The following is a 25,000-nucleotide window of genomic DNA, read 5'->3' on the forward strand; positions in this document are numbered from 1 at the left end:
ACCCAGCTGTCACAATACAGGTTAGAATACTAAGAGAGAACACCACCCAGCTGTCACAATACAGGTTAGAATACTAAGAGAGAACACCACCCAGCTGTCACAATACAGGTTAGAATACTAAGAGAGAACACCACCCAGCTGTCACAATACAGGTTATAATACTAAGAGAGAACACCACCCAGCTGTCACAATACAGGTTAGAATACTAAGAGAGAACACCACCCAGCTGTCACAACACAGGTTAGAATACTGAGAGAGAACACCACCCAGCTGTCACAACACAGGTTAGAATACTAAGAGAGATCACCACCCAGCTGTCACAATACAGGTTAGAATACTAAGAGAGAACACCACCCAGCTGTCACAACACAGGTTAGAATACTAAGAGAGAACACCACCCAGCTGTCACAACACAGGTTAGAATACTAAGAGAGAACACCACCCAGCTGTCACAACACAGGTTAGAATACTAAGAGAGAACACCACCCAGCTGTCACAATACAGGTTAGAATACTAAGAGAGAACACCACCCAGCTGTCACAACACAGGTTAGAATACTGAGAGAGAACACCACCCAGCTGTCACAACACAGGTTAGAATACTAAGAGAGATCACCACCCAGCTGTCACAATACAGGTTAGAATACTAAGAGAGAACACCACCCAGCTGTCACAACACAGGTTAGAATACTAAGAGAGAACACCACCCAGCTGTCACAACACAGGTTAGAATACTAAGAGAGAACACCACCCAGCTGTCACAACACAGGTTAGAATACTAAGAGAGAACACCACCCAGCTGTCACAATACAGGTTAGAATACTGAGAGAGAACACCACCCAGCTGTCACAACACAGGTTAGAATACTAAGAGAGATCACCACCCAGCTGTCACAATACAGGTTAGAATACTAAGAGAGAACACCACCCAGCTGTCACAACACAGGTTAGAATACTAAGAGAGAACACCACCCAGCTGTCACAATACAGGTTAGAATACTAAGAGAGAACACCACCCAGCTGTCACAATACAGGTTAGAATACTAAGAGAGAATACCACCCAGCTGTCATAATACAGGTTAGAATACTAAGAGAGATCACCACCCAGCTGTCACAATACAGGTTAGAATACTAAGAGAGAGCACCACCCAGCTGTCACAATACAGGTTAGAATACTAAGAGAGAACACCACCCAGCTGTCACAATACAGGTTAGAATACTAAGAGAGAACACCACCCAGCTGTCACAATACAGGTTAGAATACTAAGAGAGAACACCACCCAGCTGTCATAATACAGGTTAGAATACTAAGAGAGATCACCACCCAGCTGTCACAATACAGGTTAGAATACTAAGAGAGAGCACCACCCAGCTGTCACAATACAGGTTAGAATACTAAGAGAGAACACCACCCAGCTGTCACAATACAGGTTAGAATACTAAGAGAGAACACCACCCAGCTGTCACAATACAGGTTAGAATACTAAGAGAGAACACCACCCAGCTGTCACAATACAGGTTATAATACTAAGAGAGAACACCACCCAGCTGTCACAATACAGGTTAGAATACTAAGAGAGAACACCACCCAGCTGTCACAACACAGGTTAGAATACTGAGAGAGAACACCACCCAGCTGTCACAACACAGGTTAGAATACTAAGAGAGATCACCACCCAGCTGTCACAATACAGGTTAGAATACTAAGAGAGAACACCACCCAGCTGTCACAACACAGGTTAGAATACTAAGAGAGAACACCACCCAGCTGTCACAACACAGGTTAGAATACTAAGAGAGAACACCACCCAGCTGTCACAACACAGGTTAGAATACTAAGAGAGAACACCACCCAGCTGTCACAATACAGGTTAGAATACTGAGAGAGAACACCATCCAGCTGTCACAACACAGGTTAGAATACTAAGAGAGATCACCACCCAGCTGTCACAATACAGGTTAGAATACTAAGAGAGAACACCACCCAGCTGTCACAATACAGGTTAGAATACTAAGAGAGAACACCACCCAGCTGTCACAATACAGGTTAGAATACTAAGAGAGAACACCACCCAGCTGTCACAATACAGGTTAGAATACTAAGAGAGAACACCACCCAGCTGTCACAATACAGGTTAGAACACTAAGAGAGAACACCACCCAGCTGTCACAACACAGGTTAGAATACTAAGAGAGAACACCACCCAGCTGTCACAATACAGGTTATAATACTAAGAGAGAACACCACCCAGCTGTCACAACACAGGTTAGAATACTAAGAGAGAGCACCACCCAGCTGTCACAACACAGGTTAGAATACTAAGAGAGAACACCACCCAGCTGTCACAACACAGGTTAGAATACTAAGAGAGATCACCACCCAGCTGTCACAACACAAGCCTGTGTGATGTCTATCAGGGTTGGGGTCAATTCCATTTCAATTCAATTCAGTCAATTCAGGAAGTACACTGAAATCACAATTAAATTGTCCTCATTGCTCTTCAAGTCATTTTAAATTAACTACATTGAAAAGGAGAAAAAGGAAAAAAACAAAGAGGAAACAATTTGAAGTGGAATTGACCCCAACTGATTTGAAATGGAACTGACCCTAACCCTGGTGTCTTATTGGTCTTTCAGAACGTTCCATCCACTGAAATTCTAATTCAAATTCTCCTCATTTTTCAAGGAATTGACTGTATTGAAATGGAATTGACTATTGGAAGTGTCTTGTTGGTGTTTCAGAACCGTCAATCAACTCGTCGGACCATATCACGCTGCCAGTTGATCACTACAGCCTGCCCCTCACCCTGCAGTGCAACCTAACTTCAGCCCACAGCGCCCACAGCGAGAGTTTCTGGATGAAGAATGGGGAGGAGATCAAAGAGACCCGTGGAGAGAGGGCCAACACCGAGTACTAGTATGTCCCCATCTAACACCCAGAACCCTAGCCCTAACCTTAACCAATCCCATCAACCCAAACCCCATCTAACACCCAGAACCCTGGCCCTAACCTTAACCAATCCCATCAACCCGAACCCCATCTAACACCCAGAACCCTGGCCCTAACCTTAACCAGTCCCGTCAACCCGAACCCCATCTAACACCCAGAACCCTGGCCCTAACCTTAACCAATCCCGTCAACCCGAACCCCATCTAACACCCAGAACCCTGGCCCTAACCTTAACCAATCCCGTCAACCCGAACCCCATCTAACACCCAGAACCCTGGCCCTAACCTTAACCAATCCCGTCAACCCGAACCCCATCTAACACCCAGAACCCTGGCCCTAACCTTAACCAGTCCCGTCAACCCGAACCCCATCTAACACCCAGAACCCTGGCCCTAACCTTAACCAGTCCCATCAACCCGAACCCCATCTAACACCCAGAACCCTGGCCCTAACCTTAACCAATCCCGTCAACCCGAACCCCATCTAACACCCAGAACCCTGGCCCTAACCTTAACCAGTCCCGTCAACCCGAACCCCATCTAACACCCAGAACCCTGGCCCTAACCTTAACCAGTCCCATCAACCCGAACCCCATCTAACACCCAGAACCCTGGCCCTAACCTTAACCAGTCCCGTCAACCCGAACCCCATCTAACACCCAGAACCCTGGCCCTAACCTTAACCAGTCCCATCAACCCGAACCTCGTCTAACACCCAGAACCCTGGCCCTAACCTTAACCAGTCCCATCAACCCGAACCCCATCTAACACCCAGAACCCTGGCCCTAACCTTAACCAGTCCCATCAACCCGAACCCCATCTAACACCCAGAACCCTGGCCCTAACCTTAACCAATCCCGTCAACCCGAACCTCGTCTAACACCCAGAACCCTGGCCCTAACCTTAACCAGTCCCGTCAACCCGAACCCCATCTAACACCCAGAACCCTGGCCCTAACCTTAACCAGTCCCGTCAACCCGAACCCCATCTAACACCCAGAACCCTGGCCCTAACCTTAACCAGTCCCGTCAACCCGAACCCCATCTAACACCCAGAACCCTGGCCCTAACCTTAACCAGTCCCATCAACCCGAACCTCGTCTAACACCCAGAACCCTGGCCCTAACCTTAACCAGTCCCGTCAACCCGAATCCCATCTAACACCCAGAACCCTGGCCCTAACCTTAACCAGTCCCGTCAACCCGAACCCCATCTAACACCCAGAACCCTGGCCCTAACCTTAACCAGTCCCGTCAACCCGAACCCCATCTAACACCCAGAACCCTGGCCCTAACCTTAACCAATCCCGTCAACCCGAACCCCATCTAACACCCAGAACCCTGGCCCTAACCTTAACCAATCCCGTCAACCCGAACCCCATCTAACACCCAGAACCCTGGCCCTAACCTTAACCAGTCCCATCAACCCGAACCCCATCTAACACCCAGAACCCTGGCCCTAACCTTAACCAATCCCGTCAACCCGAACCCCATCTAACACCCAGAACCCTGGCCCTAACCTTAACCAATCCCGTCAACCCGAACCTCGTCTACTCTCCTGAAGTATTTTTTATTTTATTTTATTTCACCTTTATTTAACCAGGTAGGCTAGTTGAGAACACCTTTATTTAACCAGGTAGGCTAGTTGAGAACACCTTTATTTAACCAGGTAGGCTAGTTGAGAACACCTTTATTTAACCAGGTAGACCAGTTGAGAACACCTTTATTTAACCAGGTAGGCCAGTTGAGAACACCTTTATTTAACCAGGTAGGCTAGTTGAGAACACCTTTATTTAACCAGGTAGGCTAGTTGAGAACACCTTTATTTAACCAGGTAGGCTAGTTGAGAACACCTTTATTTAACCAGGTAGACCAGTTGAGAACACCTTTATTTAACCAGGTAGGCTAGTTGAGAACACCTTTATTTAACCAGGTAGGCTAGTTGAGAACACCTTTATTTAACCAGGTAGGCTAGTTGAGAACACCTTTATTTAACCAGGTAAGCTAGTTGAGAACACCTTTATTTAACCAGGTAGGCTAGTTGAGAACACCTTTATTTAACCAGGTAGGCTAGTTGAGAACACCTTTATTTAACCAGGTAGGCCAGTTGAGAACACCTTTATTTAACCAGGTAGGCTAGTTGAGAACACCTTTATTTAACCAGGTAGGCTAGTTGAGAACACCTTTATTTAACCAGGTAGGCTAGTTGAGAACACCTTTATTTAACCAGGTAGGCTAGTTGAGAACACCTTTATTTAACCAGGTAGGCTAGTTGAGAACACCTTTATTTAACCAGGTAGGCTAGTTGAGAACACCTTTATTTAACCAGGTAGGCCAGTTGAGAACACCTTTATTTAACCAGGTAGGCTAGTTGAGAACACCTTTATTTAACCAGGTAGGCTAGTTGAGAACACCTTTATTTAACCAGGTAGGCTAGTTGAGAACACCTTTATTTAACCAGGTAGGCTAGTTGAGAACACCTTTATTTAACCAGGTAAGCTAGTTGAGAACAAGTTCTCATTTACAACTGTGACCTGGCCAAGATAAAGCATAGCAGTGTGAGCAGACAACACAGAGTTACACATGGAGTAAACAATTAACAAGTCAATAACACAGTAGAAAAAAAAGAGAGTCTATATACATTGTGTGCAAAAGGCATGAGGAGGTAGGCGAATAATTACAATTTTGCAGATTAACACTGGAGTGATAAATGATCAGATGGTCATGTACAGGTAGAGATACTGGTGTGCAAAAGAGCAGAAAAGTAAATGCATATAAACAGTATGGGGATGAGGTAGGTAAAATTGGGTGGGCTATTTACCGATAGACTATGTACAGCTGCAGCGATTGGTTAGCTGCTCAGATAGCAGATGTTTGAAGTTGGTGAGGGAGATAAAAGTCTCCAACTCCAGCGATTTTTGCAATTCGTTCCAGTCACAGGCAGCAGAGAACTGGAACGAAAGGCTGCCAAATGAGGTGTTGGCTTTAGGGATGACCAGTGAGATACACCTGCTGTATCTGTATCTGCCCCCTACACATATTCAATCTGCCCCCTACACATATTCAATCTGTCCTACACATATACAATCTGCCCTACACATATTCAATCTGCCCCCTACACATATTCAATCTGTCCCCTACACATATTCAATCTGCCCCCTACACATATTCAATCTGTCCTACACATATTCAATCTGCCCCCTACACATATTCAATCTGCCCCCTACACATATTCAATCTGCCCCCTACACATATTCAATCTGCCTCCTACACATATTCAATCTGCCCCCTACACATATTCAATCTGCCCTACAGATATTAAATCTGCCCCCTACACATATTCAATCTGCCCCCTACACATATTCAATCTGCCCCCTACACATATACAATCTGCCCCCTACACATATTCAATCTGCCCCCTACACATATACAATCTGCCCCCTACACATATACAATCTGCCCCCTACACATATTCAATCTGCCCCCTACACATATTCAATCTGCCCCCTACACATATTCAATCTACCCCCTACACATATTCAATCTGCCCCCTACACATATTCAATCTGCCTCCTACACATATTCAATCTGCCTCCTACACATATACAATCTGCCCCCTACACATATTCAATCTGCCCCCTACACATATTCAATCTGCCCTACAGATATTCAATCTGTCCCCTACACATATTCAATCTGCCCCCTACACATATACAATCTGCCCCCTACACATATTCAATCTGCCCTACAGATATTCAATCTGCCCCCTACACATATTCAATCTGCCCCCTACACATATTCAATCTGCCCCCTACACATATACAATCTGCCCCCTACACATATACAATCTGCCCCCTACACATATACAATCTGTCCCCTACACATATACAATCTGCCCCCTACACATATTCAATCTGCCCCCTACACATATTCAATCTGCCCCCTACAAATATACAATCTGCCCCCTAGAACTGAACACAGTAGAACTAAATAATGTTGAACAGAACACCGTAGAACCGAACACCGTAGAACAGAACACCGTAGAACAGAACACCGTAGAACAGAACACTGTAGAACAGAACACAGCAGAACAGAACACAGCAGAACAGAACACAGCAGAACAGAACACTGTTTAAACTAGAGGATTGATTGTCTTGTGGTGTTTGTTTTGTGTAAATACAGCCTGAAGAAGCCCAGAGGAGAGGATGCAGGGGAGTACATGTGTGTCTACACCTTTAACATGGCTCCGCCTGCTAACGCCACCATCGAGATTAAAGGTACAGTACGACGCCCACCCACCAGTGTTGAATAGTAATGACTAGGATTGATCCTAGACTGATGAATCATTCACATGAATCATTCACATGAACCATTCAAGGATGCTATGATGACCTAATAGACTGCCCATGGCCACATTTATGTCATCTTTAAACAGCACTGTCATATCATCCTAGAAATGACACCTTCGATAGGACCCCCCCCCGGACTAACCATGGCCCATAAAGTAGTGCACTGTATAAGGAATGGGGTACTATTTGAAAAGTCATATCAAAGAGCAGTATCATATCCGGACTTCCATTACAGTAGAGGCCCTTCGATGCGACACAGTAGAGGCCCTTCGATGCGACACAGTAGAGGCCCTTCGATGCGACACAGTAGAGGCCCTTCGATGCGACACAGTAGAGGACCTTCGATGCGACACAGTAGAGGCCCTTCGATGCGACACAGTAGAGGCCCTTCGATGCGACACAGTAGAGGCCCTTCGATGCGACACAGTAGAGGCCCTTCGATGCGACACAGTAGAGGCCCTTCGATGCGACACAGTAGAGGCCCTTCGATGCGACACAGTAGAGGCCCTTCGATGCGACACAGTAGAGGCCCTTCGATGCGACACAGTAGAGGCCCTTCGATGCGACACAGTAGAGGCCCTTCGATGCGACACAGTAGAGGCCCTTCGATGCGACACAGTAGAGGCCCTTCGATGCGACACAGTAGAGGCCCTTCGATGCGACACAGTAGAGGCCCTTTTGATACGACACAGTAGAGGCCCTTCGATGCGACACAGTAGAGGCCCTTCGATACGACACAGTAGAGGCCCTTCGATGCGACACAGTAGAGGCCCTTTTGATACGACACAGTAGAGGCCCTTCGATGCGACACAGTAGAGGCCCTTCGATATGACACAGTAGAGGCCCTTTTGATATGACACAGTAGAGGCCCTTCGATACGACACAGTAGAGGCCCTTCGATACGACACAGTAGAGGCCCTTTTGATATGACCTCCTTCTGCCAAAGACTCCATCAAGTTTAAAGGTAGACGGCAGCAGGCTACTTCTCCCAACCAGTGTTGAATATCTACTTGTTGTTTTGAGTTGACACATTAACCTATCTACCACAATAAGCCTTTGACCTCTTTGGTCTGTCTTGTGAAGGTCTTGTAGTGATCTGAATTGTCTCTGCGTTCCAAATGGCAGCCTAGCTACAGTTTCTATCTAACCAGTAGAGGGACAGCTCAGAGGTAGCAGATGGTGGCTGGTCTGTCTGATTGGAGGATTACTGTAAAGCTCTATCCATCCACTCTGCATCGGGATCAGAGAATCAGCCCTAGCTTGTTTCACTGGCAGTAACCAAAAGGCTAATTGGTTTGAATCCCCGAGCCAACTATGTGATAAATCTGCCGATGTGCCCTTGAGCAAGCCACTTAACCATAATTGCTCCCGTAAGTCTCTTTGGATAAGAGTGTCTGCTAAATGACAAAACTGTAAAACAATGTAACTGGTAAATGGATGCCACAATACAGTGGGGAAAACAAGTATTTGATACACTGCCGATTTTGCAGGTTTTCCTACTTACAAAGCATGTAGAGGTCTGTAATTTTTATCATAGGTACACTTCGACTGTGAGAGACGGAATCTAAAACAAAAATCCAGAAAATCACATTTGTATATATATATATACTATGCCTCTCCAGTGGCACCCTATTCCCTATATAGTGCACTATGCCTCTCCAGTGGCACTCTATTCCCTATATAGTGCACTATGCCTCTCCAGTGGCACCCTATTCCCTATATAGTGCACTATGCCTCTCCAGTGGCACCCTATTCCCTATATATAGTGCACTATGCCTCCCCAGTAGCACCCTATTCCCTATATATAGTGCACTATGCCTCTCCAGTGGCACCCTATTCCCTATATAGTGCACTATGCCTCTCCAGTGGCACCCTATTCCCTATATATAGTGCACTATGCCTCCCCAGTAGCACCCTATTCCCTATATATAGTGCACTATGCCTCTCCAGTAGCACCCTATTCCCTATATAGTGCACTATGCCTCCCCAGTGGCACCCTATTCCCTATATATAGTGCACTATGCCTCTCCAGTGGCACCCTATTCCCTATATAGTGCACTATGCCTCTCCAGTAGCACCCTATTCCCTATATATAGTGCACTATGCCTCCCCAGTAGCACCCTATTCCCTATATAGTGCACTATGCCTCCCCAGTAGCACCCTATTCCCTATATAGTGCACTATGCCTCCCCAGTGGCACCCTATTCCCTATATTTAGCACTACTTTTAACCATGGCCCATAAAGTAGTGCACTGTATAAGGAATGGGGTACTATTTGGAATACAAGCACTAAAGCATTATTATAAACTGGGTGATTTGAGCCCTGAATGCTGATTGGCTGACAGCCGTGGTATATCAGACTGTATTCCACGGGTATGACAAAACATGTATTTTTGCGGCTCTAATTACATTGGTAACCAGTTTATAAAAGCAATAAGGCACCTCAGGGGTTTGTGATATATGACCAATATACCACACTCCCTCGGGCTTATTGCTTAGTTATGTGATAACATTGTATTAATAGTGAAACTGGCATTGCCTTCATTCTGTGCATTCCAAATGGTACCCGATTCCCTACATATTGCACTACTTTTGACCAGAGAGCCATGTGGGCCCTTTTCAAAATAAATACACCATTTGGAACACTAGCCCTGAGACCTTTTTATGTGATAACATTGTATTATTAGTAAAAGTTATCATTGAATTCCTTGTTTTTGATTTACTTTGTTCTGATTTGGTTGTGCCCTCATTCCAGCTGGTCCTGACATCACAGGCCACAAGCGTAGTGACAATAAGAACGAGGGCCAGAAGGCCCTGCTCTACTGTAAGGCCACTGGCTACCCCTACCCTATCTGGACCTGGCACAAACTGGACAATGGGTTCTACGCGGTACGTCTTGTTGTTGTTGTGGTGGTTGTTGTTGTTGTGGTGGTTGTTGTTGATGTGGTTTTTGTTGTGGTGGTTGTTGTTGTTGTTGTTGTTGTTGTTGATGTGGTTTTTGTTGTGGTGGTTGTTGTTGTTGTTGTTGTTGTTGTTGATGTGGTTTTTGTTGTGGTGGTTGTTGTTGTTGTTGTTGTTGTTGTTGTTGATGTGGTTTTTGTTCTGGTGGTTTTTGAGTCTGATGTTCTGGTGATGTTTGTTGTAGTTTTTGTTGTGGTGGTTGTTGTTGTGGTGATTGTTGTGGTTGTTGTGGTTGTTGTGGTGGTGGTTGTGGTTGTTGTGGTGGTGGTTGTTGTGGTGGTGGTTGTTGTGGTGGTGGTTGTTGTGGTGGTGGTTGTGGTGGTGGTTGTTGTGGTGGTGGTTGTTGTGGTGGTGGTGGTGGTGGTGGTGGTGGTTGTGGTGGTGGTTGTTGTGGTGGTGGTTGTTGTGGTGGTGGTTGTGGTTGCTGTGGTGGTGGTTGTTGTGGTGGTTGTTGTGGTTGTTGTGGTGGTGGTTGTTGTGGTGGTGGTTGTGGTTGCTGTGGTGGTGGTTGTTGTGGTGGTGGTTGTTGTGGTGGTGGTGGTTGTTGTGGTTGTTGTGGTGGTGGTTGTTGTGGTGGTTGTTGTGGTGGTTGCTGTGGTGGTGGTTGTTGTGGTGGTGGTGGTGGTGGTTGTTGTGGTGGTTGTTGTGGTTGTTGTGGTGGTGGTTGTTGTGGTGGTGGTGGTTGTTGTGGTTGTTGTGGTGGTGGTTGTTGTGGTGGTGGTTGTGGTTGTGGTGGTGGTGGTGGTTGTGGTGGTTGTTATTGTGGTTTTTCTTTCCCCAGGACATTGGCACACTTGTGCACACACACACACACACCATAATCACTTCTCTCTTTTTCTCTCTGCTCTCCCACCCTTGTCTTTCTCTTCTCCCCCTCCCCCCAGGACATTGAAAACTCCTCTGGCCGTTTCTTCATTAACAACAAAGACAACTACACTGAGCTGAGCATCATCAACCTGGACATCGGCTCCGACCCGGGGGAGTACCAGTGTAACGCCACCAACATGATCGGCACCTCGTCCGTGGTGTCTGTGCTGCGGGTCCGGAGCTACCTGGCCTGGCTTTGGCCTCTGCTGGGCGTCCTGGCCGAGGTCATTATCCTGGTCATCATCATCGTGGTCTATGAAAAACGCAAGAAGCCAGACGACATACAAGACGGTGAGTGAGGAGTCTGAGACCGTATCAGTCATGGCGGCCATTTTGATTTGTGGTTTGTTCTCATTTTGATGTTTTTATTGTTTTTGTGGTCAAGTATAGTTTGCAGATAGCCATTTCAAGTAGTTCATTGTTTTCAAAGTGGAGAAAGACAATAGTCCACGTTCTTCAATGCTACATTTTTAAAACATACTGAAGTTCTCTCTGTATATGTGAATCCTTGCCAACCAGCTGTTGACCTAACAACCAGTGATGTAGTGGAGGGCTAACCCAAGTAATTTTAGTTTACCCACAGCGTTCAGGGTTTACCCTCCTATTAACCCACGGTGTTCAGGCTTTACCCTACTATTAACCCACAGTGTCCAGGGTTTACCCTCCTATTAACCCACAGTGTTCAGGGTTTACCCTCCTATTAACCCACAGTGTTCAGGGTTTACCCTCCTATTAACCCACAGTGATCAGGGTTTACTCTCCTATTAACCCACGGTGTTCAGGGTTTACCCTCCTATTAACCCACGGTGTTCAGGCTTTACCCTCCTATTAACCCACGGTGTCCAGGGTTTACCCTCCTATTAACCCACGGTGTTCAGGGTTTACCCTACTATTAACCCACGGTGTTCAGGGTTTACCCTCCTATGGTGTTCAGGGTTTACCCTCCTATGGTGTTCAGGGTTTAGGGCCTAACATCGTCCCAGCTGGCCTAACATTGTCCCAGCTGGCCTAACATCATCCCAGCTGGTCTAACATCGTCCCAGCTGGTTTAACATCGTCCCAGCTGGCCTACCATCGTCCCAGCTGGCCTACCATCGTCCCAGCTGGCCTAACATCGTCCCAGCTGGCCTGCCATCGTCCCAGCTGGCCTACCATCGTCCCAGTTGGCCTACCATCGTCCCAGTTGGCCTAACATTTTAGTTTACCCACAGCGTTCAGGGTTTACCCTCCTATTAACCCACGGTGTTCAGGGTTTACTCTCCTATTAACCCACAGTGTTCAGGGTTTACTCTCCTATTAACCCACGGTGTTCAGGGTTTACTCTCCTATTAACCCACGGTGTTCAGGGTTTACTCTCCTATTAACCCACGGTGTTCAGGCTTTACCCTACTATTAACCCACAGTGTCCAGGGTTTACCCTCCTATTAACCCACAGTGTCCAGGGTTTACCCTCCTATTAACCCACGGTGTTCAGGATTTACCCTCCTATTAACCCACAGTGTTCAGGGTTTACCCTCCTATTAACCCACGGTGTTCAGGGTTTACCCTCCTATTAACCCACAGTGATCAGGGTTTACTCTCCTATTAACCCACGGTGTTCAGGGTTTACCCTCCTATTAACCCACGGTGTTCAGGCTTTACCCTCCTATTAACCCACGGTGTTCAGGGTTTACCCTACTATTAACCCACGGTGTTCAGGGTTTACCCTCCTATGGTGTTCAGGGTTTACCCTCCTATGGTGTTCAGGGTTTACCCTCCTATGGTGTTCAGGGTTTAGGGCCTAACATCGTCCCAGCTGGTCTAACATCGTCCCAGCTGGCCTACCATCGTCCCAGCTGGCCTACCATCGTCCCAGCTGGCCTAACATCGTCCCAGCTGGTCTAACATCGTCCCAGCTGGCCTACCATCGTCCCAGCTGGCCTACCATCGTCCCAGCTGGCCTAACATAGTCCCAGCTTGTTTTACATCGTCCCAGCTGGCCTAACGTCGTCCCAGCTGGCCTAACATCGTCCCAGCTGGCCTAACATCGTCCCAGCTGGCCTAACATCGTCCCAGCTGGCCTAACATCGTCCCAGCTGGCCTAACATCGTCCCAGCTGGCCTAACATCGTCCCAGCTGGCTTAACATCGTCCCAGCTGGCCTAACATCGTCCCAGCTGGCCTAACATCGTCCCAGCTGGCCTACCATCATCCCAGTTGGCCTACCATCGTCCCAGTTGGCCTAACATAGTCCCAGCTTGTTTTACATCGTCCCAGCTGGCCTAACGTCGTCCCAGCTGGCCTAACATCGTCCCAGCTGGCATAACATCATCCCAGTTGGCCTAACATCGTCCCAGTTGGCCTAACATCGTCCCAGTTGGCCTAACATCGTCCCAGTTGGTCTAACATCGTTCCAGCTGGCCTAACATCGTCCCAGCTGGCCTAACATCGTCCCAGCTGGCATAACATCGTCCCAGCTGGCTTTACATCGTCCCAGCTGGCATAACATCGTCCCAGCTGGCATAACATCGTCCCAGCTGGCATAACATCGTCCCAGCTGGCATAACATCGTCCCAGTTGGCCTAACATCGTCCCAGCTGGCCTACCATCATCCCAGCTGCCTACCATCGTCCCAGGTGGTATAACATCGTCCCAGCTGGCCTAACATCGTCCCAGGTGGTATAACATCGTCCCAGCTGGCCTAACATCGTCCCAGCTGGTCTAACATCGTCCCAGCTGGCCTAACATCGTCCCAGCTGGTCTTACATCGTCCCAGCTGGTCTAACATCGTCCCAGCTGGCCTAACATCGTCCCAACTGGCCTAACATCGTCCCAGCTGGCCTAACATCGTCCCAGCTGGCCTAACATCGTCACAGCTGGCCTAACATCGTCCCAGCTGGCATAACATCGTCCCAGCTGGCATACCATCGTCCCAGCTGGCCTAACATTGTCCCAGCTGGCCTAACATCGTCCCAGCTGGCCTAATATCGTCCCAGTTGGCTTAACATCGTCCCAGTTGGCTTAACATCGTCCCAGTTGGCATAACATCGTCCCAGCTGGCCTACCATCATCCCAGCTGGCCTACCATCGTCCCAGCTTGTTTTACATCGTCCCAGTTGGCCTAACATCGTCCAAGCTAGTCTAACAACGTCCCAGCTAGTCTACCATCGTCCCAGCTTGTTTTACATCGTCCCAGCTGGCATAACATCGTCCCAGCTGGCATAACATCGTCTCAGCTGGCATAACATCGTCCCAGCTGGCATAACATCGTCCCAGCTGGCATAACATCATCCCAGTTGGCATAACATCGTCCCAGCTGGCCTACCATCGTCCCTGCTGGCCTAACATCGTCCCAGCTGGCCTAACATCGTCCTAGCTGGCCTAACATCGTCCCTGCTGGCCTAACATCGTCCCAGTTGGCCTAACATCGTCCCAGCTGGCCTACCATCGTCCCAGTTGGCCTACCATCGTTCCAGCTGGCCTACCATCGTCCCAGCTGGCCTACCATCATCCCAGCTGGCCTACCATCGTCCCAGCTTGTTTTACATCGTCCCAGTTGGCCTAACATCGTCCCAGCTTGTTTTACATCGTCCCAGCTGGCATAACATCGTCCCAGCTGGCATAACATCGTCTCAGCTGGCATAACATCGTCCCAGCTGGCATAACATCGTCCCAGTTGGCATAACATCGTCCCAGCTGGCCTACCATCGTCCCTGCTGGCCTAACATCGTCCCAGCTGGCCTAACATCGTCCTAGCTGGCCTAACATCGTCCCAGCTGGTTTTACATCGTCCCAGCTAGTCTACCATCGTCCCAGCTGGCCTAACTGAAAACAAGAGAATGACATGCGTTTCAAATGGTGCCTTATTGCCTTTATAGTGCACTTCTTTGGACAGTGGGCATATAGGGCTCTGTATAGAGAACAGGGTGCCATTTGGGGAGCAAGCCAAGGCACTTCGACAGTCGTTAATAATAGACACTTCCCTGTTGGCTACAGTGTCATACTACCCAATAATATTTTATCCCTGAGATTGTCCTGACAAGGTGTGTTCTACAACAACTGAGTTGTGTGTCGTGTGTGTGTGTGTGTGTGTCCGCCTGTTGGGTGAAGCTACTCAGACTGAATTATTGAGTGCAGGCGCAGCCAGCATAGTGTCAGGTAACGACAGAGCAGATGTCTACTGCGAAGGTGTGACACGCGCGCACACACACACACACACACACACACACACACACCCTTAGTTAATATACATTAGCAGTGCTAAGACAAGTTTAGAGTATACAAGTAGGGTATTACTGTGTAATATTTTCCCCGCCTCTTTCCCAAATTGCATAACCCAACCAATGTTTGGTAAGTGAGAGACTCCTGCATGCCTCTTGAGTTTCAATCAGCATCTATAACATACTATGCCTGGCCCAAGAGCTGTTTGTGTTGTTCAGCTAACTCCTATGGTTGTTGTACCATAGGATATTGGCCAAGACAGCAAATCTGACCCCAGGACATATTCACACAACATTATCTACATGCATCTGTCCACAGTGGGCAAAATTTGGCACAAGACGTCAAACAGACGTAATTCTCTGGTTTTAAACTGATTTTGTTGTTGGAAAGATATTGGAAAGATTTATATTACTGGTTTACAACTAAACAACTAAACGGTCTCTGTAAAGATGTTCTTTTTTTACTGACGGCATCAAGATGTCATCAAGACGTCATATTTTGGTTGTCATCTGGTCATATTACCAGTTTACAACTAAATGGTCTCTGTAAAGATGTTTATTTTACTGACGGCATCAAGATTTCATCAAGACGTCATATTTTGGTTGTCATCTGGACATATCGCTCGTTTTGCTCACTGGGTTTTCTTTAGAACCTTAAAAGTGTAATGCATCTTAACTTCTCTATGGCGTTTCTCAGTCAAAGACTCTGAGCTTACATAAACAAAGCAAATGGTATATTGTGCCAAGGTCACCTTCAAGGTCACCTTCAAGGGTATCTTCAGTTTTGAATGTTTTGTATTCTCTAGTTTATGCTAGGAGCATATATACCTTTTGTAAAGAGTCAATGAATATAATATAATACATGCCATGTAGCAGACGGTTTAATAAAAAGTGACTTACAGTAGGAATCGAACCCACACTCCTTGGCTTTGCAAGCACCATGCACTACCGATTTAGCCTCACAGGACAACAATTGTTTTCTCTGTGCTGGTCAATTTCAATGGCAGTTCGTGAATAGACTTTTGTGCGCAGTCTGTCTGCCTATGCATGATACGGTATGTGTGTAACAAAAGTGAATTTTAAACTTGCATCTGCTCTGCTTGAATTTCATAATCACTTTGTCATCCCATGGTTCTTGTTGGTTTTAATTGCTCTTTTTGACTGCATTTGGTGTTAATTGTTACTGTGATTTGTACGTCTCACGCTAAGTTTTAAAATGGCTTCCATTCAGCATAGGTTCTATTCTCTATTTAACCTCTTTATCTGAGCTTCCATTCCATCAGCATGGTTATGAGGTTAAGTTTAGTTCATTCACTTATGGATTTAACTGAATTCCACTTATGGAATTTAACTGAATTCCACTTATGGATTTAACTGAATTCCACTTATGGAATTTAACTGAATTCCACACATGGAATTTAACTGAATTCCACACATGGAATTTAACTGAATTCCACTTATGGAATTTAACTGAATTCCACACATGGAATTTAACTGAATTCCACTTATGGAATTTAACTGAATTCCACTTATGGAATTTAACTGAATTCCACTTATGGAATTTAACTGAATTACACTTATGGAATTTAACTGAATTCCACTTATGGAATTTAACTGAATTCCACACATGGAATTTAACTGAATTCCACATATGGAATTTAACTGAATTCCACTTATGGAATTTAACTGAATTCCACTTATGGAATTTAACTGAATTCCACTTATGGAATTTAACTGAATTCCACTTATGGAATTTAACTGAATTCCACACATGGAATTTAACTGAATTCCACACATGGAATTTAACTGAATTCCACACATGGAATTTAACTGAATTCCACACATGGAATTTAACTGAATTCCACACATGGAATTTAACTGAATTCCACTTATGGAATTTAACTGAATTCCACACATGGAATTTAACTGAATTCCACTTATGGAATTTAACTGAATTCCACTTATGGAATTTAACTGAATTCCACTTATGGAATTTAACTGAATTCCACTTATGGAATTTAACTGAATTCCACTTATGGAATTTAACTGAATTCCACACATGGAATTTAACTGAATTCCACACATGGAATTTAACTGAATTCCACTCATGGAATTTAACTGAATTCCACATATGGAATTTTACTGAATTCCACACATGGAATTTAACTGAATTCCACATATGGAATTTAACTGAATTCCACATATGGAATTTAACTGAATTCCACTTATGGAATTTAACTGAATTCCACATATGGAATTTAACTGAATTCCACATATGGAATTTAACTGAATTCCACACATGGAATTTAACTGAATTCCACACATGGAATTTAACTGAATTCCACATATGGAATTTAACTGAATTCCACACATGGAATTTAACTGAATTCCACACATGGAATTTAACTGAATTCCACACATGGAATTTAACTGAATTCCACTTATGGAATTTAACTGAATTCCACTTATGGAATTTAACTGAATTCCACACATGGAATTTAACTGAATTCCACATATGGAATTTAACTGAATTCCACACATGGAATTTAACTGAATTCCACTTATGGAATTTAACTGAATTCCACTTATGGAATTTAACTGAATTCCACACATGGAATTTAACTGAATTCCACTTATGGAATTTAAAGGGACATATAGAAAATGTTTCAACTTCATATTCATCATCTCCAGCACCACCCCAACATCAACATATGTGAAAATGGCGTGTTTCTATGTTTTTGTAGTTAAAAAGAGAGAGGGAAAGGGAGAGGGGGATACCTAGTCAGTTGTACAACTGAAGGCCTTCAACTGAAATGTGTCTACCACATTTAACCCAACCCCTCTGAGTCAGAGAGGTGAGGTTGGGGGGGCCCGGGGGCTGCCATAATCAAGATAAGTGTTTTGAATGACATCATTAACCAATATGTAGACATTTAGTGGACAATTAGTAGACAATGAGTATTTTTTAATTAGTAATCGATGCATATTCATAATTGTTTAAAATCAAAATATGTACACTGATGTCATTGGAAACAACTAATCTTCCTTTCTTTATTTTTTTACTACTACAAAACATAAAGACGCTCCATTTTCACACACTGCATGTTAATGTTGGAGTGATGCGGGAGATTATGAATATGTGAAATTGCCCTTTTAATTCCACTTATGGAACTAAGTTCAATTCCAAAATGATGGAACTATTGGAACACGCAGAACTGTCTTTGAACATCGTTCGACCGAGCCTCCAACCAGGCAAGATGTTACAGTCGCATTACCACCGTAACACATTGCTTATTTTTAGACGTACTTTCTACCATAACAAATTGCCATTTCACCATCAGCGTGCACCATTTTGTTCATTTGTCTTCATTTCTCTATGTTTTCCCTTTGTGCATCAGATGACGAACCAGCTGGACCAATGTAAGTACATCTATGTTACAATCATTTATTTAGTTAGAAGTCTATGTGTGGTGTTTTACTCTAGTATTTCCGTGCTGTACCTGTTTCTGTAAACTACTGTAAATCAGGGTTCTATTTGAATTCAGAAAGTAAACTGAAATTGATCTTCAAATTCCAATGTTCCTAATTGACAGCAACAATGAGTCATCCATACGGCATGCTTGAAAAAAACTACTTTTGAATGATCAGTAGATGTAGGGTTCTAACCCTTTGTAATGATCAGTAGATGTAGGGTTCTAACCCTTTTGAATGGTCAAGGATGTAGGGTTCTAACCCTTTTGAATGGTCAAGGATGTAGGGTTCTAACCCTTTGTAATGATCAGTAGATGTAGGGTTCTAACCCTTTGTAATGATCAGTAGATGTAGGGTTCTAACCCTTTTGAATGGTCAAGGATGTAGGGTTCTAACCCTTTTGAAGGATCAGTAGATGTAATGTTCCAACCCTTTAGAATGTTCAGTAGATGTAGGGTTCTAACCATTTTGAATGATCAGTAGATGTAGGGTTCTAACCATTTTGAATGATCAGTAGATGTAGGGTTCTAACCATTTTGAATGATCAGTAGATGTAATGTTCTAACTATTTTGACTGATCAGTAGATGTAGGGTTCTAACCCTTTTGAATGATCAGTAGATGTAGGGTTCTAACCCTTTTTAATGATCAGTAGATGTAATGTTCTAACCCTTTTGAATAATCAGTAGATGTAGGGTTCTAACCCTTTTGAATGATCAGTAGTTGTAGGGTTCTAACCCCTTTGAATGATCAGTAGTTGTAGGGTTCTAACCCCTTTGAATGATCAGTAGTTGTAGGGTTCTAACCCCTTTGAATGATCAGTAGTTGTAGGGTTCTAACCCTTTTGAATGATCAGTAGTTGTAGGGTTCTAACCCCTTTGAATGATCAGTAGATGTAATATTTGTGATCAGCAATAAGGTGCATTACAGTAGAATTATTTTGATGGTATCCCAGTCTAACGTGTGTGTATCCTATTGAAGGAAAACTAATTCCACCAACAATCACAAAGACAAGAACCTTCGTCAGAGGAACACAAACTGAGCACACTGGTAAGTTAGACTTTTTTTAATTGGTAATGCCAAGATAAGAAACTAAAGCATCAAGCATCTGATTCAGGATCGTTTTTGCTTACAGAACACAATTAATAGGATCACAGACATGGGGGGGGAGGGGGGGTGGGGGCTGATCCTAATTCATCACTCCTAATCTGAGAAGCTTGATACATATGATCTGTTTATCCAGTTGTATGTTGTTGTTGTTTACTGCATCATGTAGCTACAGTATGTTATGAATAACCTGTTAATCACCACAGATAGCCACATGTTGTACAGGGGATCAATATTGAAAAACAAAGCTAGTCTACTTTATCAATAAACTGTGACCACACTGTATCTCATCAATACCACTGACAGATAGATGTAATCTCGTCAATACCACTGACAGATAGATGTAATCTCGTCAATACCACTGACAGACAGATGTAATCCTGTCAATACCACTGACAGATAGATGTAATCTCGTCAATACCACTGACAGATAGATGTAATCTCGTCAATACCACTGACAGATAGATGTAATCTCATCAATACCACTGACAGATAGATGTAATCTCGTCAATACCACTGACAGATAGATGTAATCTCATCAATACCACTGACAGATAGATGTAATCTCATCAATACCACTGACAGATAGATGTAATCTCATCAATACCACTGACAGATAGATGTAATCCTGTCAATACCACTGACAGATAGATGTAATCTCATCAATACCACTGACAGATAGATGTAATCTCGTCAATACCACTGACAGATAGATGTAATCCTGTCAATACCACTGACAGATAGGTGTACTCTCGTCAATACCACTGACAGATAGATGTAATCTCATCAATACCACTGACAGATAGATGTAATCCTGTCAATACCACTGACAGATAGATGTAATCTCATCAATACCACTGACAGATAGATGTAATCTCATCAATACCACTGACAGATAGATGTAATCTCATCAATACCACTGACAGATAGATGTAGTCTCATCAATACCACTGACAGATAGATGTAATCTCATCAATACCACTGACAGATAGATGTAATCTCATCAATACCACTGACAGATAGATGTAATCTCATCAATACCACTGACAGATAGATGTAATCTCATCAATACCACTGACAGATAGATGTAATCCTGTCAATACCACTGACAGATAGATGTAATCTCATCAATACCACTGACAGATAGATGTAATCTCATCAATACCACTGACAGATAGATGTAATCTCATCAATACCACTGACAGATAGATGTAATCTCGTCAATACCACTGACAGATAGATGTAATCCTGTCAATACCACTGACAGATAGATGTAATCTCATCAATACCACTGACAGATAGATGTAATCTCATCAATACCACTGACAGATAGATGTAATCTCATCAATACCACTGACAGATAGATGTAATCTCGTCAATACCACTGACAGATAGATGTAATCCTGTCAATACCACTGACAGATAGATGTAATCTCATCAATACCACTGACAGATAGATGTAATCTCGTCAATACCACTGACAGATAGATGTAGTCTCATCAATACCACTGACAGATAGATGTAATCTCATCAATACCACTGACAGACAGATGTAATCTCATCAATACCACTGACAGATAGATGTAATCTCATCAATACCACTGACAGACAGATGTAATCTCATCAATACCACTGACAGATAGATGTAATCTCATCAATACCACTGACAGATAGATGTAATCTCATCAATACCACTGACAGATAGATGTAATCTCGTCAATACCACTGACAGATAGATGTAATCTCGTCAATACCACTGACAGATAGATGTAATCTCATCAATACCACTGACAGACAGATGTAATCTCATCAATACCACTGACAGACAGATGTAATCTCATCAATACCACTGACAGATAGATGTAATCCTGTCAATACCACTGACAGATAGATGTAATCTCGTCAATACCACTGACAGATAGATGTAATCTCGTCAATACCACTGACAGATAGATGTAATCTCATCAATACCACTGACAGATAGATGTAATCTCGTCAATACCACTGACAGATAGATGTAATCTCATCAATACCACTGACAGACAGATGTAATCTCATCAATACCACTGACAGATAGATGTAATCCTGTCAATACCACTGACAGATAGATGTAATCTCATCAATACCACTGACAGATAGATGTAGTCTCATCAATACCACTGACAGATAGATGTAATCCTGTCAATACCACTGACAGATAGATGTAATCTCATCAATACCACTGACAGATAGATGTAATCCTGTCAATACCACTGACAGATAGATGTAATCCTGTCAATACCACTGACAGATAGATGTAATCCTGTCAATACCACTGACAGATAGATGTAATCTCATCAATACCACTGACAGATAGATGTAATCTCATCAATACCACTGACAGATAGATGTAATCCTGTCAATACCACTGACAGATAGATGTAATCCTGTCAATACCACTGACAGACAGATGTAATCCTGTCAATACCACTGACAGATAGATGTAATCTCATCAATACCACTAACCGATAGATGTAATCTCATCAATACCACTGACAGATAGATGTAATCTCATCAATACCACTGACAGATAGATGCAATCTCATCAATACCACTGACAGACAGATGTAATCCTGTCAATACCACTGACAGATAGATGTAATCTCGTCAATACCACTGACAGATAGATGTAATCTCGTCAATACCACTGACAGATAGATGTAATCTCATCAATACCACTGACAGATAGATGTAATCTCATCAATACCACTGACAGACAGATGTAATCTCATCAATACCACTGACAGATAGATGTAATCCTGTCAATACCACTGACAGATAGATGTAATCCTGTCAATACCACTGACAGATAGATGTAATCTCGTCAATACCACTGACAGATAGATGTAATCCTGTCAATACCACTGACAGATAGGTGTACTCTCGTCAATACCACTGACAGATAGATGTAATCTCATCAATACCACTGACAGACAGATGTAATCTCGTCAATACCACTGACAGATAGATGTAATCTCATCAATACCACTGACAGATAGATGTAATCTCGTCAATACCACTGACAGATAGATGTAATCTCATCAATACCACTGACAGATAGATGTAATCTCGTCAATACCACTGACAGATAGATGTAATCTCGTCAATACCACTGACAGATAGATGTAATCTCGTCAATACCACTGACAGATAGATGTAATCTCATCAATACCACTGACAGATAGATGTAATCTCGTCAATACCACTGACAGATAGATGTACACTGAGTGGACTAAACAATAAGAACGCCTTCTCTTTCCGCAACAGACTGACCAGGTGAATCTAGGTGAAAGCTATAATCCCTTATTGATGTCACCTGTTAAATCCCCTTAAATCAGTGAAGATGAAGGGGAGGAAACGGGGTTAAAGAAGGATTGTTGAGCCTTGAGACAACTGAGACATGGATTGTGTCTGTGTTCCATTCAGAGGGTGAATGGGCAAGACAAAAGATCCAAGTGCCTTTAAACGGGGTATGGTAGTAGGTTCCAGGCGCACCGGTTTGGGTGAGTCAAGAACTGGAAGCCTGCTGGGTTTTTCACGCTCAACAGTTTCCCGTGTGTATCAAGAATGGTCCCTCACCCAAAGGACAATCAGGCAATTTGACACAACTGTGGGAAGTATTGGTCAACACGGGCCAGCATCCCTGTGTGGAACGCTTTGTCGAGTCCATGCCCCGACAAATCGAGGCTGTTCTGAGTTATATATTATAAACTGACAGATAGTTATATATTATACATGAAATCGCCCCCCTGAAAGTGGTGTGCAACAGCCAGGGTTGTGGGGTCAATTCCATTTCAATAAATCCAGGAAGTGAACCTAACGGACTGAATTCAAAATGGAATTATCCCCAACCATGGTGTCATTACAACCTAAGCAATTTAACTTACACGCTAATGACTGACTTCCTGGTTTTCCTTCCACAGATAATAACATATTATACATGTATGTATCGACCATATGAAAGTAACCAGGAAAAGGGATTTATAGAAATGTGTTAATAAGAATTTATCTGCCAATAAAACGACGTAGAAGAAGAAGAGGAGGAGGAAGGAGCTACTGTACATGTCTGTATTGATTGATTATTGATGAGGCATGCCTTCTGATTTTGATTATCTAGCTATCGGGTGAAGAATGTGATCAATGAACGTGATCCCATAGCATTATGAATGACTTATGAAGTGTCTATGGAAGCATTATAACCATTGTTTGCTGCATGCAGTTATTGATTGTCGCTGTTTATTGATCGTTTTGATTTGATTATTTAGTCTGATCAAATTCTTATCATTTTTCCGATTTTTACTCAATTCTGAAGTAATGCATGCAAGGTATTCTAACTTTCTGTTTGGTCCCGGACCTGACATGGCTTTTTTGACTGTGTCCCAAATGACACTCTTTTTCCCTATATAGTCCCCCGCCCCCCAAACGTCTCTGGTCAAAAGTACTGCACTCTATAGGGCAGGAGTATTCAAATCTTATCATACAAGCTCTGTAGAACTGATGTTTTTTTCGGTTTTTCTACCTGTTAATGCATTTGACCTACCTGGTGTTCCAGGTCTAAACCAGGCCCCCCGGATCAAAGAAAAATGAGTGGAAATGGTTTCAAAGTCCAGATTTGAATGTGAATGGAATGATATGGAATAGGGTGTCACTTGGGACACAGGCTTGTTTTTTTGTTTACTCAGATAATAGATAATCACTATTTGTGTTGATTATGAGAAGCTAAAGACTTCGCCACCAATTATAATCTGGTATGACAGTAGATCTGTACAGTTTATCATTCTGCCGCATACCATTTTATAAATCGGTTACTTATTCATTCATATTTTATCAGATCACATCTGGTTTCGCGTTTTAGTAAGGGCTTTGCAATGTCCCTGTCTTTTTGAATTTGATTGAAAATTCCTATATTTAACATGTACTGTATTGTATGTATCCAACCACCTTATGTAACAATACATGTAGAGTAATATGAAGGATATTCATTCATGAGATGCACTTACATTTTGGAAAAATAATGGAAATAAAAAAAGATCTCTATATAAAGTTAATTTAGTATGTAATTGTA

General features: G+C 43.6%; 1 protein-coding gene across 2 annotated transcripts in view; it reads left to right on the forward strand.

The window, feature by feature from the left end:
- LOC110500839 (neuroplastin) overlaps window positions 1–25,000 on the forward strand; it is an 89,098-nt gene that overhangs the window by 63,724 nt on the left and 374 nt on the right. For both annotated transcript variants that reach the window (XM_090213538.1, XM_036960449.2), the window contains 7 exons: window positions 2,741–2,915; window positions 7,128–7,222; window positions 10,050–10,183; window positions 11,140–11,413; window positions 18,719–18,740; window positions 19,771–19,839; window positions 23,859–25,000. The exon at window positions 23,859–25,000 is cut by the window's right edge and continues 374 nt beyond it. In XM_090213538.1, the coding sequence (XP_090069664.1) occupies window positions 2,741–2,915; window positions 7,128–7,222; window positions 10,050–10,183; window positions 11,140–11,413; window positions 18,719–18,740; window positions 19,771–19,831 (761 nt within the window). In that variant the 3' untranslated portion in view covers window positions 19,832–19,839; window positions 23,859–25,000. The remainder of the gene's footprint in view (window positions 1–2,740; window positions 2,916–7,127; window positions 7,223–10,049; window positions 10,184–11,139; window positions 11,414–18,718; window positions 18,741–19,770; window positions 19,840–23,858) is intronic.

This window comes from Oncorhynchus mykiss, chromosome 2 (genome assembly GCF_057628025.1).
Source record: "Oncorhynchus mykiss isolate SJ-2025 chromosome 2, ASM5762802v1, whole genome shotgun sequence".
In the NCBI taxonomy this organism is placed as follows: Eukaryota; Metazoa; Chordata; class Actinopteri; order Salmoniformes; family Salmonidae; genus Oncorhynchus; species Oncorhynchus mykiss.